The sequence below is a fragment of the Solanum pennellii genome, chromosome 1, assembly GCF_001406875.1.
Source record: "Solanum pennellii chromosome 1, SPENNV200".
In the NCBI taxonomy this organism is placed as follows: domain Eukaryota; kingdom Viridiplantae; phylum Streptophyta; class Magnoliopsida; order Solanales; family Solanaceae; genus Solanum; species Solanum pennellii.
Window position 1 is genome coordinate 57,558,725 of NC_028637.1, and position 17,051 is coordinate 57,575,775.

Sequence of the window (17,051 nt, forward strand, 5' to 3'; positions counted from 1 at the left end):
ACAATGGCAAAGCGGATAAATTAATGACTTTGCAAAGAATGATATTGCCGTTCCAGCTAACCAACCTTAAGTCCATCATTCATACAAGAAGGACCATTACAGCTTTCTACTTCAAGGATCATAACCTTACCATTACATTTACGGTTTTACATAAAGGACCATCTTAGAATAATTCAAGGTCTCATGTCATTCATACATATAATACATAGACGATTTAGCGTCCTAATTCAAGACATCTCATATTAACATTCACACATGTATCAAGTAAGGGACAGAAGTCTACTACACAAGACACACCAAGACCTCACTATGTCACATAGAGCATGTCATTCTAGAAGCACATAGGAATAACCATTATCATTTTTAAGTCATACTATACACCACTATAAAATCATCAATATAACCATTATAGACTCACAAAGATAAGTATGAATAATTATGCATCAACTCTAACTCTACACATAGATGGACATAGTAATAGTTTAACATGATCTCCTAGGAACATCAATAGAAGAACACATACTTTCACATTAATTACATGTAGGAAGATATGATCATACTTCACATAGTCAACTATAAAAATCATTATATCACTTCAAGTAGTGCCACCAAGGCAATTATAATCATAACATATAAAGTAATTCCGACAAGGTCACATCATTCACATAGCACCACCACCATAAGTGGACCATACCAATCACAACATAATTCTAGACCTACATTACACAAATATATAGAATTAGGGCATAGTACCACCATTCCATTCTCACCTCTTACATACATATCTAAATCATCCAATTCAATACCAATAGGCCCTTAACTATGGCCATGATCATCAATTCAATAAAAAACCATAATACTCAATTAATATACGTAAATTCAATATATATTTATCAAGATAATACAGCTTATACATCAATTGAATACAATTATTACATCATTCAATAGCCCATAGAAAACTACTCTAGAAATGATAACCATTAAGACAATATCAAGTCAACCACAAAGTAGTCAAAATCTAGGATTCAAGAATTTCAAGGGTTCATAGGTTAATTATATTAAAATCATATAACATCAATATAATCAATATTTATTGATTCAAAAACATTAATGCAAGAACCCCATGGATTGATCATAAAACTGGACAAGTTCATCTTTAGAAAACTTTAGAAATGTCATTGAATTTTGGGCTCCTTGATGAATAGAGTTTCAGGGGGACAAAATCATACCTCAATGATGTTAATCCACCAATTTGATGAAGAATCACGAATTTTGGCTCCAATGGAGTTCCTAGCTAATTTCTAAGAGAATTTGGGTTTTGGTTTTGAAGAATGAATTTATCTAGGTGATTATGACTTACATAACAACTTTAAATTCCTATATTACCCCTAATTAACCTCCTAAACTCTCATTTGGACATTTTGTGAATTTACCAATTCAATCTTCAACTTAATAGTGAAGCTCCACATGAACAGACCCATCAACGACTTCACCAAAGATAGACCGTTTGTCCACAAACGGATCGTCTTGTATGGCCATCTTTAGGGACTGAGACCGGACATTGGGATTTTGAAATCCGTAGTCTATGTATTGACCAACGACTATCAACGGGTCTTCGACATACCAACGAGCCGTCGTTTGCCTCAATCAATTGGGTTGGTTTTGACAGCGTTTGGCTTAGAAGAAGGGTCCTTCCTCATGGACCCCTGGTTGGTCCTTGGAGACTTTCACCGGGACATTTCCAACCCAAATATGATCTATCACGATTTTAGGATCTCCCATATTAATTTCATCCAAAACAAGCACATAAAACTCAACAAAACATGCTAAGACAAACAAGGTCGTTTCAAGGCAAACATTTCTAACGTCATGGACGTTCTTGGATATTTGACCTCTGAACCTCATGAAACTTGACACTTTGACTTTAAACAACATATTAAATCATATAAAAGCCTCATTATCTCATAACACACATATAGGAACAAAAAAACATACGAGGCACATAGGTGACTAGTCATCAAACGTCTTAGTCTTCCTTGACGTTTAACTTCCAATTAACCTAAACTCTTAGACATTGCATCAATACCACATTATAAACCATTTTAAAACCTTATAAACTCATTACAATCATGTTAGTCTCTAGATTCACCTAAGTCATTTTTGAGGAATTACAAAAGAATACCAACAGGACAATCTAAAGTGACAAGATGTAACTGACGTATGAAGATAAACATTCTGATATCCAACAAGTAAAAGTAGTACAAGTACAAATTTATACACAAACCTCAGTGCTTTAGGAAAGAAACAGTCCAACACAACTTCAAATGTTTAAATCGTAGACTAAAAACGTATGAAGGTCCCCAACTTGTTCACGAGTATATAAAACCTTAAAAATACAATTAATTCACTTCTTTTATTTCTAGTATCTTACTAATGTCTAATTACAACAAGATAATCATAAAAATTAAGATTATTGTCTAAAACTACATTTATGCTCCTAGAACATTGACTTTGGCCAGCCTAATACCTTATGTCGCAACTTAGATTTGAAAAGGAAAACGGAAAAACTGGACATTATAAACATGAAGTGATATGCAGGTAAATATATTAAGGTTGAAATAAATAAGAATCACAGATAATTATATTATGTACAAAAAGATATTTCAAACACTTAATGTTCATACAGGATTTCAAATTTGAAAGTCTTGACAGAACATGTCCGATGTTACATCCCATATTTCGAAATCACATAAGCTAAATTAGAGTTTGACACAAGCATAAGATTTGTAGGTATATGAAATTTCTTTTGGTGTCATATTTATTCACTGTAAACGAAGTTTAATAGAAAGAGATTTGCATAAAATACCATAGGCTACCCAACTCTATAACAGATTTCATCATAAACCAAATAGAAGTGTATTTCTCGTACTCCATCCAAAAGGAACTAGGTCTTTTCTTGATTTTGTATAACAACTTTTTTTTCTAAGGTTATATTGTTCTTAAAATTCAAAGAAAACAAATTTTTTATAAGCATGTGTGAAATAGATAGCTACAAAAGTGATCCTTATAACAGAACAGATGTCACCAAAAGGGGCTGCCCAAAAAGCCTACATATATACCAATATTTATATACCTTATACAAATACTTCCAATAGATATGTAAATATAATAAGAAAATTACACAAATCCCCATATAATGCCTTAAATTACGATAACACTTATGTTAAACATGGTTTTAAGTATCACAGAGTTTGATTACCCTAAAATAAGCATAAAACACATTATAGTAATGAAGCGATGGTGTATCAAAATGCGAATGTTGTCCTAGCATTTAGGGGTGTTGTAACTCTCTCCCCCTAAAAAATCGTCCCGAAATTTATCTTGAACTAGTCCTGAAACAAGTGTGAATATTGGGTCCTCGTGTCTTTTTCTCTCTCAAAAGTAACTTCTTTACCAGAATGGTTCTTCCAAAGTACCCTTTACTAAGGGGATTCTCTTGTTCCTAAGATGCTTTACTTCCCAACTTGAAATAGCATAGGTTCATCATTATACGTCAACTTAGGATTTAATTCAATAAAGTCAATGAGAAGAACATTAGATGGATTAGAACGATATCTTTTGAGTATAGAAACTTGGAAAAACTTGTGGATCTTGTCTAACTCCAATGGCAATGCTAGTTTATATACAACTAGACCAACCCTTTCAAGTATCGCATAAGGTCCAATAATTCGTGGTCTAAGCTTTCCTTTTCTGCCAAATCACAAAATCTTCTTCCATGGAGACACCTTTAAGAATACTATATCTCCAACTTTATATCTAATGTAATCCCTTTTAAGATCAGCGTACGAATGTTGTCAATCCAAAGAAATCATTAATCGACCCTTGATTATTTATACATTGTCCTCTATTTGTTGCACCATTTCAGGAACAATAATTTTTCATTCACTAATTTTACTCCAACAAAGAGGTTTCCTTCATTTTCTTCCGTATAAGATTTCATAAAGAGGAATTCCAATACTCGACTGGCAGCTATTATTGTAATTAAATTCTATCTAGGCCAAGTCTTTCTAATGACCCCTCAAACTCCATAATGCAAGCTAGAATCATATCCTCCAAAATTTGTTTCACTCTTACCGACTGACCATCTGTTTTTGGATGGAACGAAGCGCTAAATCTCAACTTAGTACCCAAATCCTCTTGTAAAGTACCCCAAAATCTTTATGTAAACCTTGGGTATAAGTCAGATACAATGAATACAGGGATTCCATGTAGTCTTAAAATCTGAGTAAGTACAACACAGATAAACCCTCAAGTAAGTAGTCCATCCTAATTGATAAGAAGTGAGCACTTCAGGTTAGTCCGTCCATAATTACCCATATTACATCATGATTTATCTGAGTGGGAGGAATTCCAGAAACAAATTCATAGTTTTTCTCTCCCATTTTATTCTCCCCATCAACAAGGGTTGTAGTAAGCCAATTTGGACTTTATGTTGTAACTTTACTTACAGAAAAACCAAACATTTTTAAATGAATTCCGTAGTGTCTTTGTTCATACCATTCCACCAATAATTTTCCTTGATGGTCTTGTACACCTTTGTACATCAAGGATGCATTGCATATAGTGAAGTATGTTCTTCATTCCATGTTTCTCTTCTCAATGTTTCATCATTAGGGATGCATAAACAGTTTTGGTAAAGTAATACACCATTCTTTGTCAATGTAAAATCACTTTTTCCCCATTTTCGACTTCTCTAGTCAATTTTAAGAGTTTATCGTAAAACTTTTGTGCTTTCTTCACCAGTTCAGGTAATATTGACTTTACTCGAAAATTGGGAATAACTAAACCATTTGAATCAGGTGTAAACATTCATGAATCTTAACTAAAGGATCAAGTACAAAGGACTCAAAGAAATACTTTTGAAGGATTTTAAACTTAAAGCATCAACAACCACATTATCTTACTTGGATGATAATTAATTATGGAGACATAATCCTTGATGAGTTCAAGATATCTACGTTGTCTTAGTTTTAGCTCTTTCTTAGTACCCAAGTACTTTATGCTCTTGTGATCAGTGAATATATGACATTTCACTCCATACAAATAATGTCACCATAATTTAAAAGCAAACACTCTAGTAGCAAGTTCAAGGTCATGAGTAGGATAATTTAATTCATGCATTCTCAATTTCTAAGAGGCATAAGAAATTACCTTACCTTATTGCATTAAAACACATCTGAGGCCATTGTGAGAAGAATCATTTAATACTACATACTCTTTCCACTTGATTGGTAGAGTAAGTTTTGGCGTCTCAGTCAACAAGTATTTGAGAGTTTCAAAGCTCTCTTGGCTTTTTTCATCCCAAATAAACTTTACTTCCTTCTGCAAGAGCTTAGTCAAAGGGGAGGCGATAATGGAGAAGTCTTTCACAAATCTTTTGTAGTATCATGCTAAGCCCAGGAAACTTCTTACCTCAGCCAGACTTTTGGGAGGTCTCCATTAAACAACTGCTTGTATCTTACTAGGATCCACCTTCATGCCTTCAGTTGATACAACATGTCCCAGAAAAGCAACTTCATGCATCCAAAAATAACACTTGGAAAGTTTAGCAAAAAGTTCTTTCTTTCAAAATTTGCAAAATAATTCGGAGATGTTTATCATGGTCTTCACTACTTCTAGAAAATATTAAAATATCATCAATTAAAAGTACCACAAACTGATCACGATAAGGCTTGAATACTCGAGTCATTATATCCATGAATACCGCAGGAGCATTTTTCAATCCAAATTAAATCAACAAAAATCCATAATTACCATAACGAATTCTAAAAGTAATTTTAGAAATATCATTCTCTCAAAAATGCAGTTGGTGATATCAAGACCTTAAGTCATGTTTTGAAAATACTTTAGCATCTTAAGTTGGTCAAACAAATCATGGGTTGTGTGTAGCAGATACATATTCTTGATAGTTATTCTATTCACTTTTCTATAGTCAATTCAAAGCCTAAGAGTGTAATATTTCTAATTACGTTTACAACAGGGGCTCCCAAAGGAGAAACACAAGGTTGAATAAAACCTTTCTCAAGAAGTTCTTGCAATTGATATTCCAATTCTTTTAATTATGCTGGAGCAGTTCTATACGGAATGATAGAAATAGGGGTAGATCCACGAATAAGCTCGATAGAACATTCAACCTCTCTTTTTTGGGCAATCAAGGATAGTTTTCTAGGACGACTTCTGAAAATCACTTACAACAAGTATGTTCTTGAGACAAGGACTCGTTAACTATGTATCAACTATGCGAAAAATATATGCCCTATAGCCTTGACACATCAACTTTCTTTCCAAGGCTGTAGAAATAATACTATATGTCAATGATCTTTCACCTTGTACGGTGATGCGTGAACATGTAGGATCTTTCAAAGTCACATGATTGGACCTACAATCTAGGATTGCATGATATTTATAAAACCAATCCATCCATTAATAACATAAAAATCCTTGAAGAGCATTTCAATCAAAAAAGAAGGGAAGACTATGTTTAGAACCACGAAGGGACAATCACAATAAATTCGATTGCACAACTTGATAACCCAAAGGGATCTCAACCAGCACATCATAATTAAGTCTCAAAGATTTCACATTCTTAGGAAGAAAAAAATGATGAACAAACATAGAAAAGTGTAGAACCATTATCAAACAATGTAAACACACATAAACCAAAAAAATTAAATTTATCGACAACCACGTCTTGTCCGTCTTGATCTTTTTCTCTGCCTAATAGTATAAGTGTTTGCAGTAACCCTTTGTTCACTAGGTTGATGAGATCAACTTGCACCTTCTACTTCAGTGTTCTTAGGCATGCACCTTTCTTTGTTTTACAAGAATTGAAAGAAGTCTTATGAACCGAGTCTTCAGTTTTCAAGAAAGGAGCATTATTAGGATTAGGAAAATCATTCACTTTAGGATTAAAGATCCCACAATTGAAATATGCACTAGAGGCTCTCCTAAAAGTACCATAATGATTCTTTCAACATTGAAGACAAGTGGGAACACTATGCTTGACTTGGCCATAATTTGGAGTGTTAGATGTAAAAAATCTGATCTTTTTTGCTTTTGTTGAGTTGGACTGTTATCACTACTACACTTAGAATTATCAAACCATCCCCTTTTTGATTTGTAATACTCTAAAAAGTCAAGACAAAATATAGAGCCTAACATGGGTATCTAAGGGTTAAGATACTTTTTTAAGACCTAAAATAATGTATATTAGTCATCCAAGAAGTTTTAGAGCCAAGACATCAAAGAACGTCCATGACGTTCAAAAACTATCCTAATTGAACTAGTTGACGTTGCTATGTTTGGGGATTGTTTTGTAGGATCAACTGAAGTCTAAAACTTTTAAAAACACTTTATTTAGGTATAGTGTAGTATAGATGGTCTAAACTTCTGAATAGGACACCCCAAGGACCACCCAAAGGTTCATGTGGGAGGACCCCAACATGGGTGTACAACATGCCAAATCAGCCTGCAAAAGTCAAGAATAAGAAGGCTGATGCGCGACGCGCAGCCCACATGGACCTCACTGTCACAAATTATTTTTGGGAAATAAAATGTGTGTTGGACCCGCTACGCAAAGCGACTTCTCAGATTCGGTAAAATCGTTTTTTTGACATTTAGACTTCACATAAAGACCAATTTAAATGAGGGGTGTTTTGGGTAATTTAGGGGTGATTATATATACCCAAGGGTAATTTTAGGTCATTATTCACTCATCTAAACCAAATTCCCAATTCCTCTATTTAAGAAGGAAGAAAGTTTGAAGGAGAAGTTTGAATTCTCTAAGATTTCAATTTAATTTTGTGGATTAATCTTCATTAAGGTATGGGTGCTTCACTCTTGTGATTCCTTTCCCCAAGAGGTCCTCCCAAAGTTGATTTCAAAATACCCTATTCCGTGGGCTTTTCCAATTCTAATGGGTTTTCTTATGAACTTTAAATTGATGATGAATTGTGATTTCCTATAACTAATTGAGTATAGATTGTTTTTTAATCGATGTTAATTGATGTAATTTCATGTGGATCTTGTTGCCTTCCAATTTCCCAAATCTTTGATCTTTGGTCATGAATTGATGGGAATTGAAGATTGATTTGATTATTAGACTTGTTTTATCTATTCTAATTCAAGTATGGATTTACTAGCATAATGTATTTTTGAATGGTATCTTTATATTGATGAATTCATGATGAACCTTAATTCCCCTAACAATAGGTGATTAATTGATGTTAATTGGGATAGTGATGATGCAATTTACCTAGTTCTTGTGTTAATTACTATTGATCGATGTTACTACACCTATTGTTGGAAATAATTGGTAGGTTGATACTAAGACCATGATGATTGCTTTTGAAGGTTATTTGGTAAGTCGTCATGATCGTAACCTTTACTTCAAGCATGATGGCTTGTGATTGGTAATGTAATTAAATTGAATTATACCTTGTGAAAAGACCACATAGGTGTTTGTTTATCTAATATATAGGAAAACAAACTTTTCAAAAGAGGTGTTAAATATATAGCTACAAAAGTGATCCTTATCACATGGATAGATTTCACCAAAAGGGGCTACCCAAAAAGCATGCATATATTCCTATATTTATATACCTTATACTCGCACTTCCAATGTATATGTAAATATAATTAGAAAATTATGCAAATACCCCCATACAATACCTTAAATTACGATAACCCTTTTGTTAAAGCAAGGTTGCACGTATCAGAAAATTTCAAGTCCCCAAAATGAGAATAAAACATGCTATAGTAATTAAGCAATGGTTTATCGATATGTAAATGTTGCTTTAGTATTTAGGGGTGTTACCAGGTATAGGCACCAACTTTACCATATCCACTCAGTTCTTAGCCTTATCTACCATAGAGTACTTTTATTCATATTCATGTAGTAGAGAACACACCAACATTAGATCTACCATCCCATAGTACTTCTACGAAGAAGTGTTGCCACCAATAGGTCTACCTATCGAGGTTCATTAAGGATAGCTCATTCAATTTTCAAGAAGATTGACTAACATACTGGGCCTACCTATACAAGGTTCATCATTTACATATGGTTCTAGACTTATCATAAAGGGGCACCAAGAGTAGGCCTACTGGTCCAAACACAAAGTCTAGAATTCCTTTAGTCATTTTTAGAAAGGGCACCATCTTTAGGTCTACCTATCCTAGACATTTATTCATTTAGACACTTAAGTAAAGATACATTCATTAGTCTATAAGAGCATGCCAAATCCTACCATTTCAAGACACAATTATCTTTACATTCATTAATATAAGAATTAAATGCTTAAGCCTACCAATTAATGACTATTTGGTGAGAGTATGATTTTAATCACAACACATTCACATTCTATAAAAGATTATCGTTCTATCATTGGAATCATATGCACAAGTGCTTCAAGTCATGGACATCTTAACTTCATTAGATTCATATTAATATAGATATCAAATAAGCACCTCTACCATAGGTGGATCACACATCAATATATCACAATAAATCTCAAAAAGAATATATATCAACTCTTATATCCAAGATACTACAATAGATAAGACAATTCACAACCAATTCTATCGTTAATATAAGCAAATCAACAAGCGATTGATAACAATATGCCTTCAAGTCCATAGATCCCAACTCACCAACACAGAAAAATGCAACATTTATTAAGTTTATAATGAGAATTCATCAACGTAAATCATGTGAAAAATCCTTTCACATGGACATAGAATATGTATTAGCACTATCTAGTTAAGGATACACTTGAGCATTCCTTTCAAGTCTACTCTACAGACTAAATCATCATTCATGTGTGTGTGTATACATATATGTGAGCAAACCTTTCACATTACACATAAATGTCACACATGTTCATATATCAAAGAACGAGTCTATAGGTATAACTATATGACCAATCCTTTAATATAAAACCACTAAGACACTATGAACATTCATACTTCATCATATCATATAAATCATATTTATAACATGTCCGTACATTCATTTTCATATACATAGAAACCAAACCTATGAACAATCCTATCAAGGTACACATGTGCAATGCATAGACAAGGTCCCAAACCCTTGCCAATACTAGTACACATATCAAGTCATCCTAGTAAGGGATACATAACATACTTCACATACATAAACATTTTATTCATAGTAGCAAATACTAGTGAATATAAGAACTACCTAATTTAGACACCATGACTTATACTACTTGTAAGCATGCATGTAAATTTAGGGTGTGTGTACATTGGTCAACATGATCACATAATGGCTATCAAAATCACATTGAGTCATCCCACCCTCTTAGACCACATTATACTTTCAAGCATAGACCACACAATACATAATAGCATAAGAGACAAGTCAAATTCATATTATACTTGAGACTCCTAACATTAGCTATTCACACATCTACATAGGGGTACGTGGATAGAGGTTATCAATTCATAACACTTCATTAATGGCAGAACCTACTTATGATCTTACATAACCATTTATATGCTCATATCAATAGTAACATAACCTAGATTCACAACTAAAGTAGAAGACTAGGCTCAAGTTACACATAAGGTGATCATTCATAACCACTCACTCATATAATCATCAATTTGCCTTGAAGGCCATGGTCAACACATTTATAATTACAATTTTGTAAACACCGCCACCATAAGTGGACCATACACACAATGTCATACAAGGCTTCATCAACTATAATAATATAGAAAGTAGAGGAGATAAGTATTCTTACCAATTTCTCACCATTTGATCCTATTGATCATTACACCTTGTTTATCAACAATTCTTATATAGTCCAATACCTATATGTACTTTAAACATAAAGGAAACCATGTACAAGTTGCTACAAGATCACACTATAACATAATACAAGGCATATCATATGTACTAGAAAGTAGAGAGTCTTAGATCACTTACTATATGCTTTAATTTGATTTTCATGACTAACAATCATAATATACCAATAATACCAAACTAGGGAAGTCGATAAAGTCATATACATCACGTCTAAATCATGCTTCATTAAATCTAGAACTTAGATTTCATCATGTACATAACATCATCAATCCATAGATTAGAAGAACTTAGATCAATTCATGTAAGTCTTATTTAATTACATCATAAAGGATTTATACCCACAATTCATCCATAATGTCAACTTAACATAGTAGCTACAATGATGCTTTGCATAATTGAAATCATACGCAATTGCTATAATCGAAATCTGTGTAACACATAGAAACATAGGCTATTCATACTCAAATCATCATATATTGATCCTAATGTATCCTTAATAATCAGTTCATAATCTTCACGTAAATAACAGTAGATTTAGACAACTTAACATAAGAAAATCACAATTCAACCATTAACAAGTCGTGATCAAAAAACCCATGCAAGGACTAAATCGACTTAGGGAAGGAACATGGGTTCATAATGCATTTGTATTAAAATCACGTTAAAACCAATAAATTAATGTAAATTCATCATGATTTAACCATTTAAAACCTTTTTAGAAAGAATCCTTTGCTAGATTGAAGAAGAAGAACTTTGTTCATGAAATCTTCTTTGAAAACTTGAGATTAACTCTCCAAATGAAAGGTTACTTGGAGATGAAGGATTACCATACCTTTGCCTAGTTAAAAACCTCTAAAAAATTTGAATAACACATTATAATCCAATTTACAAGATGTTCTTGAGCGTCAACAACAATGGATGTTTCTAGAAGAAATTGTCTTTGGAGGGAAGGTTCAATTTCGTGAGAAGGGATTGGGAATGGGTTGTTCACGTGATTGATACCTTAATTACACCCAAAAATAGGTAAATTAATCAATTCGAGTCAGGTTAGGACGTGGGTGAGTATCCCGTTCACCCCTTAAATAAAACAGTTGATTGGCAGTGAATGCAGGCCACCATCTACTGATCACCATCGACTGGACGTTGGTCAATCGACTGGCCGTCTATGGATTCCGTCGATTGGACCTTGGCCTGTTTATTGGGTTTATATTTGCCTCGGATATGTTTGCTTCGACGAGACCTCAACAATTGTCCGTTGGTCAACTAACTAGGCGTCGTTTGGTTTAGTCGATTGACACTCCCAAGGCAGTGTCTCGACCAACCTTGGGTCCTTCTTGTGGACCCTTTTGCGGGGTCCTTTAGAAGTCATACCTAGACTTTTCCAAATTAAATACAACCCTTAACAATTTTTAAGACCTTCCACATAAGTTTCACCCAAAAAAAAAATACTCGCAGCTCGTCAAAAAATGCAAGCCTTTATCAAGACACACGTGAACGTCTCAAGGGCTAACTTTCGAACGTCTTAGATGTTCTTAGATGTTTGACCTCCAAACATAAGGAAAATTCATATACTACCATTAAAAATCCTTATGAATCATTTTAATACTTCGTAAGCTTATGAAGTACAAATATAAGCATGCATAGACACATGAGAAACATAGGTGACTACTCATCAAACGTCTTAGTCGTCCCTTGACGTTTGACTTCCAAATCACCTCAAACTTTACACACTACCTTTAAACCATATTATGAGTCATTTTAGGACCTTATAAACTTAATACAAACATGTTAGTCTCTATAAACCTATATGATTTTGGGGGGCTTCCACTTGTAGCATTAAGGTGTGTTTGGATTCATCCATGTAGTCCTTCCTCCATGGGGTCCCCAAGAATTTCAATTTTCAACTGATCAAATTAGGGTCTCAATTTAATAAATGTCAGTTTCATTCAATTATGATTGATTAAGTCAATTATTACATGATATGATATTAATATATGTCATTTAGTTTAACTTGTATTTATGCATGCCAACATTATGTTTTCAACCATGACACTATGATAAATTCTTGAAATATGAATAATAAATTTTGAAGATATGCATGTGTTATGGAATCATTTGTTATGTACAATTTTGGTAATAATGTATATATTCAATATTGGAAGATATTATTGGAAAGAAGTAAAAACTGTATTAACATACCTCAAGGGAACTGTGGATCAAACACTATGTTAAAATGGATATGATATATTCGTAAGCGGTTATACATATAATGATCGGGATGGTGATTGAAACTGTACAATGTCAACGTACGATTATGTTTTCTTATTAAATGGTGTTGCTATTTCATTGAAAAGTAAGAAAAAAAATTGGACAACTCTTTCAACCATGAAATCTGAATTTGTGGTTGTGCACATCTAGAGTACAATAAGTTGTTTGGTTTACAAGATTCTTTGCGCATTTGAATAATGCAAGTAATTCTGAGGGTTCCATGATTCTTAATTGTGATAGCCAAGCGGCTACCACATACGCGACGAATCCCAAATATCACAACAAGACCAAACACATTGACATTTAGTATAATTTTGTGGGATACATAGTATTTGCAATACATATTTACACATTAAATGATAGTTGATCCTGTAAAAAAGGTCATCTGTAGAGGCTTATTTTATAAACATGTTTAGGATCTAGGTTTGTGTAGGATTTTATAATATTAAAGTATTGCAAATAAATTGGTTGTTAAAATATTCTCTTCTATATACCGTTGAATTTATGTTCATATATATTATACATTTGATATTTTGTAAGAAAAAAAGTATGTCAAACAAGTTGAGTGATTGACTCTCTTATACAAACAAATGCCTCGTACAACTAGGAACTCAAGAGATGATTATCACCATATTATAACTTGTTTTATGAGCAAGACGTGGGTTTTGTCTTAAAAATGTGTTTTAGGATCACTAAAGAGGGAAAATAGGGCTAAACATTTAGAGGTGTTTAGACCAAGGTTTATACGATGTTGGATAATCCTAGCATAAGGTGAAAAAATCGTAGGAGGGGCTTCATTCCATGTGTTTCAAGCAATCAATGGTCAATGAAATGATGGTTCTCTGCTTCTTCATTTTGTGAGACCCCAAAAAGTTAAAATAAGTTTTTAATGAAATACCTTTGAACCGTTGTTGTTTTTTAAGTTTATATCAATTTTGCTACTTTAGCATATTACAAATAGTCATGAATTATTTGGCAATGAAGTGCATGTCTAGGAAAGTAGTTTAATTGGAGATAGATTCCAGTAGAAATATAAGATGATTATTGAATATTAAACTTGTATACAAAAGACGACTATTGCAGTAACCATATTGATATTGAGTGTACTTGTGTGCATACAGTTAAACATGAATTCGAGTTTATCTCTTTAAGAGGATGAAGGATCGAATAATTAACTATTGAAGTAGAAAATGTTGTCTTGGATATTTTGAGGAATAGTGTACTAAATTTATAGTAACCTTAAATTCAAGTGAATTCTCCATGATGTGATTAGATGCGTACGTAGGGATTGTAAGAACATGAAAATAAGGCTTGATGCTTAAAGATCGCACAAATTATTTGTTGTATGAATTATGTGTCTAGTTGATTTCGTCTTGTCCACCATGTGTGAAGTGGGAGATGTAAGTTTTTGCTGGATCATGAGTCGCCCATGTGGACCATTCCGATCCGGTCCATTTTTTTTTATTTCTTAAGATAAGAATTAAATGTATTAATAATATTAGTTTTTGAAAAAACGAGGGAATAGTGAGGAAGCTGCAACTGTTCAACCTCCTCTTATTAAAGGTGGCCGCTTGTTTTCAGAACGTGAGTTACAAAGAACGTGAAAAAGTGCGAATGAAAAGAAAAGCATAGAGAAAAACTAAACGTTGTCCTTTTTGCCAATTTTCTATTGACACACTCAAAAACATTTAATTTCTTAACAAGAATGTTCTTTGTTTTCTTGTATATTGAAGAGAGATTTGGAGTAATTTGTTTTTATAGCAAAATAAAAACCAACATTTCCACCGCAAGTATTAAGTTTCTCATCTTGTTGTTGTTTTGCAATTAGAACTCTATCGGTTTGGACAATGTATACTCTATTTTGTTTATTATTACAAACATTAGGCAAAAGGCTAATGAAAATTAAATCAAGAATTATAAATTTAGCAGTTATTAAGACATCATATCCCTTCAAACTAACAAAAATAATCAATATCATGATATGGATGAAAATTATCTTTGATCAAGACCACTTGGCTCTTTCTTTCTTAATGGAAATCAAGCTCTGTTTGCAAATAAAAGCTTCGAGTGTGTTTTGTACACCAGACGTATGAAGTTCCTTGGTTGATTGGAAAAAGAAGTTATAAGACACAAGTTTTCCTTCTTTGCTTTCTATCATTAGTTCTGTGCCATTTTTCCAAACCAACAAAGGTTTCTTTATGAGCATTGGTCCAACTGTAAATTCCTTTACCCAGGACTCTCTCTTCATTATCCATATATCAAAAGATTGCTCAACTAACATGTCTGGAGAATAGAACTCGGTATAATAAATCAAAGCTAGATTTTGATTCAAGACAGATAGACTCTCACTTCTATTACCATCTAAATCCTCAGGATATGCATGTTTTTGGAATGACTCTGTGCTAAAATCAAATGAAATAATACAATTATGACCTATATTTAGATATCCATGCCAGTAATAGGCTTTGTTAAATAATACACGAGAAAAATGTAAGGAATCTATTATGCATTCCAGATCCTCAAGTCTTCTCCAACAATTTGTGCTTAGATTGTAGATTTCTACCTTACTAATAAACTTGCTGTTAATATCAAAATCCTCAAATTCATTACTGGGATCAAGGATTCTAACAACCTTATAATCATTAGTGTTAGTGTCAAACCCAATTCCGGTGGCTAGGTCCATACAGCAGTTGATCTTTTTACCAGGAGATAAGTCAGCGAGAAGAGGGAGATTGCTAGGAGGGAGTTTCCAAAACTCTCTTAACATTGGATTATACAAAACAATACCCCTGTAACTACAAATGCATAATATGCCATTACACACACCTGCAACGTTCACACCTATATAATTATCCTCATATTCGATATTTTCTGCTATACATTTAAATGATTCATCATTTGAATGCAATGACAACATATTTTTACCATTATAATAAATGGAGTACTCACTGATGCTTTCCTCAATTTCGATGTAGCGCTTGAGAAATATGAATTGATTAGAGAAAGAATCATAATTGTAATGGATAAAGATGAAATCCGGGTTATTTATCAATGAGTACAAACTTTTGGATACACATTTTAATCGTATCAACGATTTTGCTGGCAATCGCTTCAATATGTCTATCATCACTTCATTGAGAATTTTCATCCTTTTCTCCTCCACCTTTTCCATCCTCTAAAAATAAGTTTGTCTCTTTGCATGGTATTACCATCATCTACATATTAGCTAAATTTTACAAACGTTTTTCCTCTTTTATAGCAATCTTTTCAGGTGGTAACATTGTTCCTGTTTTATAGCAATATCTTCAGGTGGTTTATATTAATTAGTTTTTTGAGGTATATAACTTATAATAATAATATATAGGTGAGAGATTATGTTAAAGATTTTAACATGAACGTTATGATTGTTTTAAAATAATATAATATGAACGTTCACTACACCAAGAAGTTACTCACCCATTATGTCCAATGTATTTTTCATTATGAAAATGATCATAACCTTCATAACCTCCACCTTTATAACCATTATTCTTGTAACTTTTCGCTTTCATAATCTCCCCATTATATTCATGTTAATGCGATGTTTATGAATAACCTTTTGTATGCCTTTATTCTATACTATACATAGAGGCATAAGAGTTCATATTGTACACATTTGAAGATTTGATGAATACTTTGATGAATAGGAAAATCTCTTCTCTCTTGTCATGAATACTTTCATGAATAAGAAAAACTCTCATCCTTTGTCTCCCTATTTCTATTGCTTTCATGTTCTATATTTCTTTGTCTTATTTTGCTTTAGTTTTACAAAACGTTATCCGCATGAATGTTCTACCACAGAAATATTGAAACAAAGTAAACAAAAAAGGTAAAATAATTATTTTCTATC

The 17,051-nt window shown here is 32.9% G+C and overlaps 1 protein-coding gene across 1 annotated transcript; it reads right to left on the reverse strand.

The window, feature by feature from the left end:
* Positions 1 to 15,055: 15,055 nt before the first annotated feature.
* Positions 15,056 to 16,403, reverse strand: LOC107031296 (F-box protein CPR1-like). The gene has a single exon (XM_015232616.2). The coding sequence runs from the start codon at positions 16,332 to 16,334 to the stop codon at positions 15,165 to 15,167; it is 1,170 nt and encodes a 389-aa protein (XP_015088102.1). The 5' UTR covers positions 16,335 to 16,403; the 3' UTR covers positions 15,056 to 15,164.
* Positions 16,404 to 17,051: the final 648 nt, after the last annotated feature.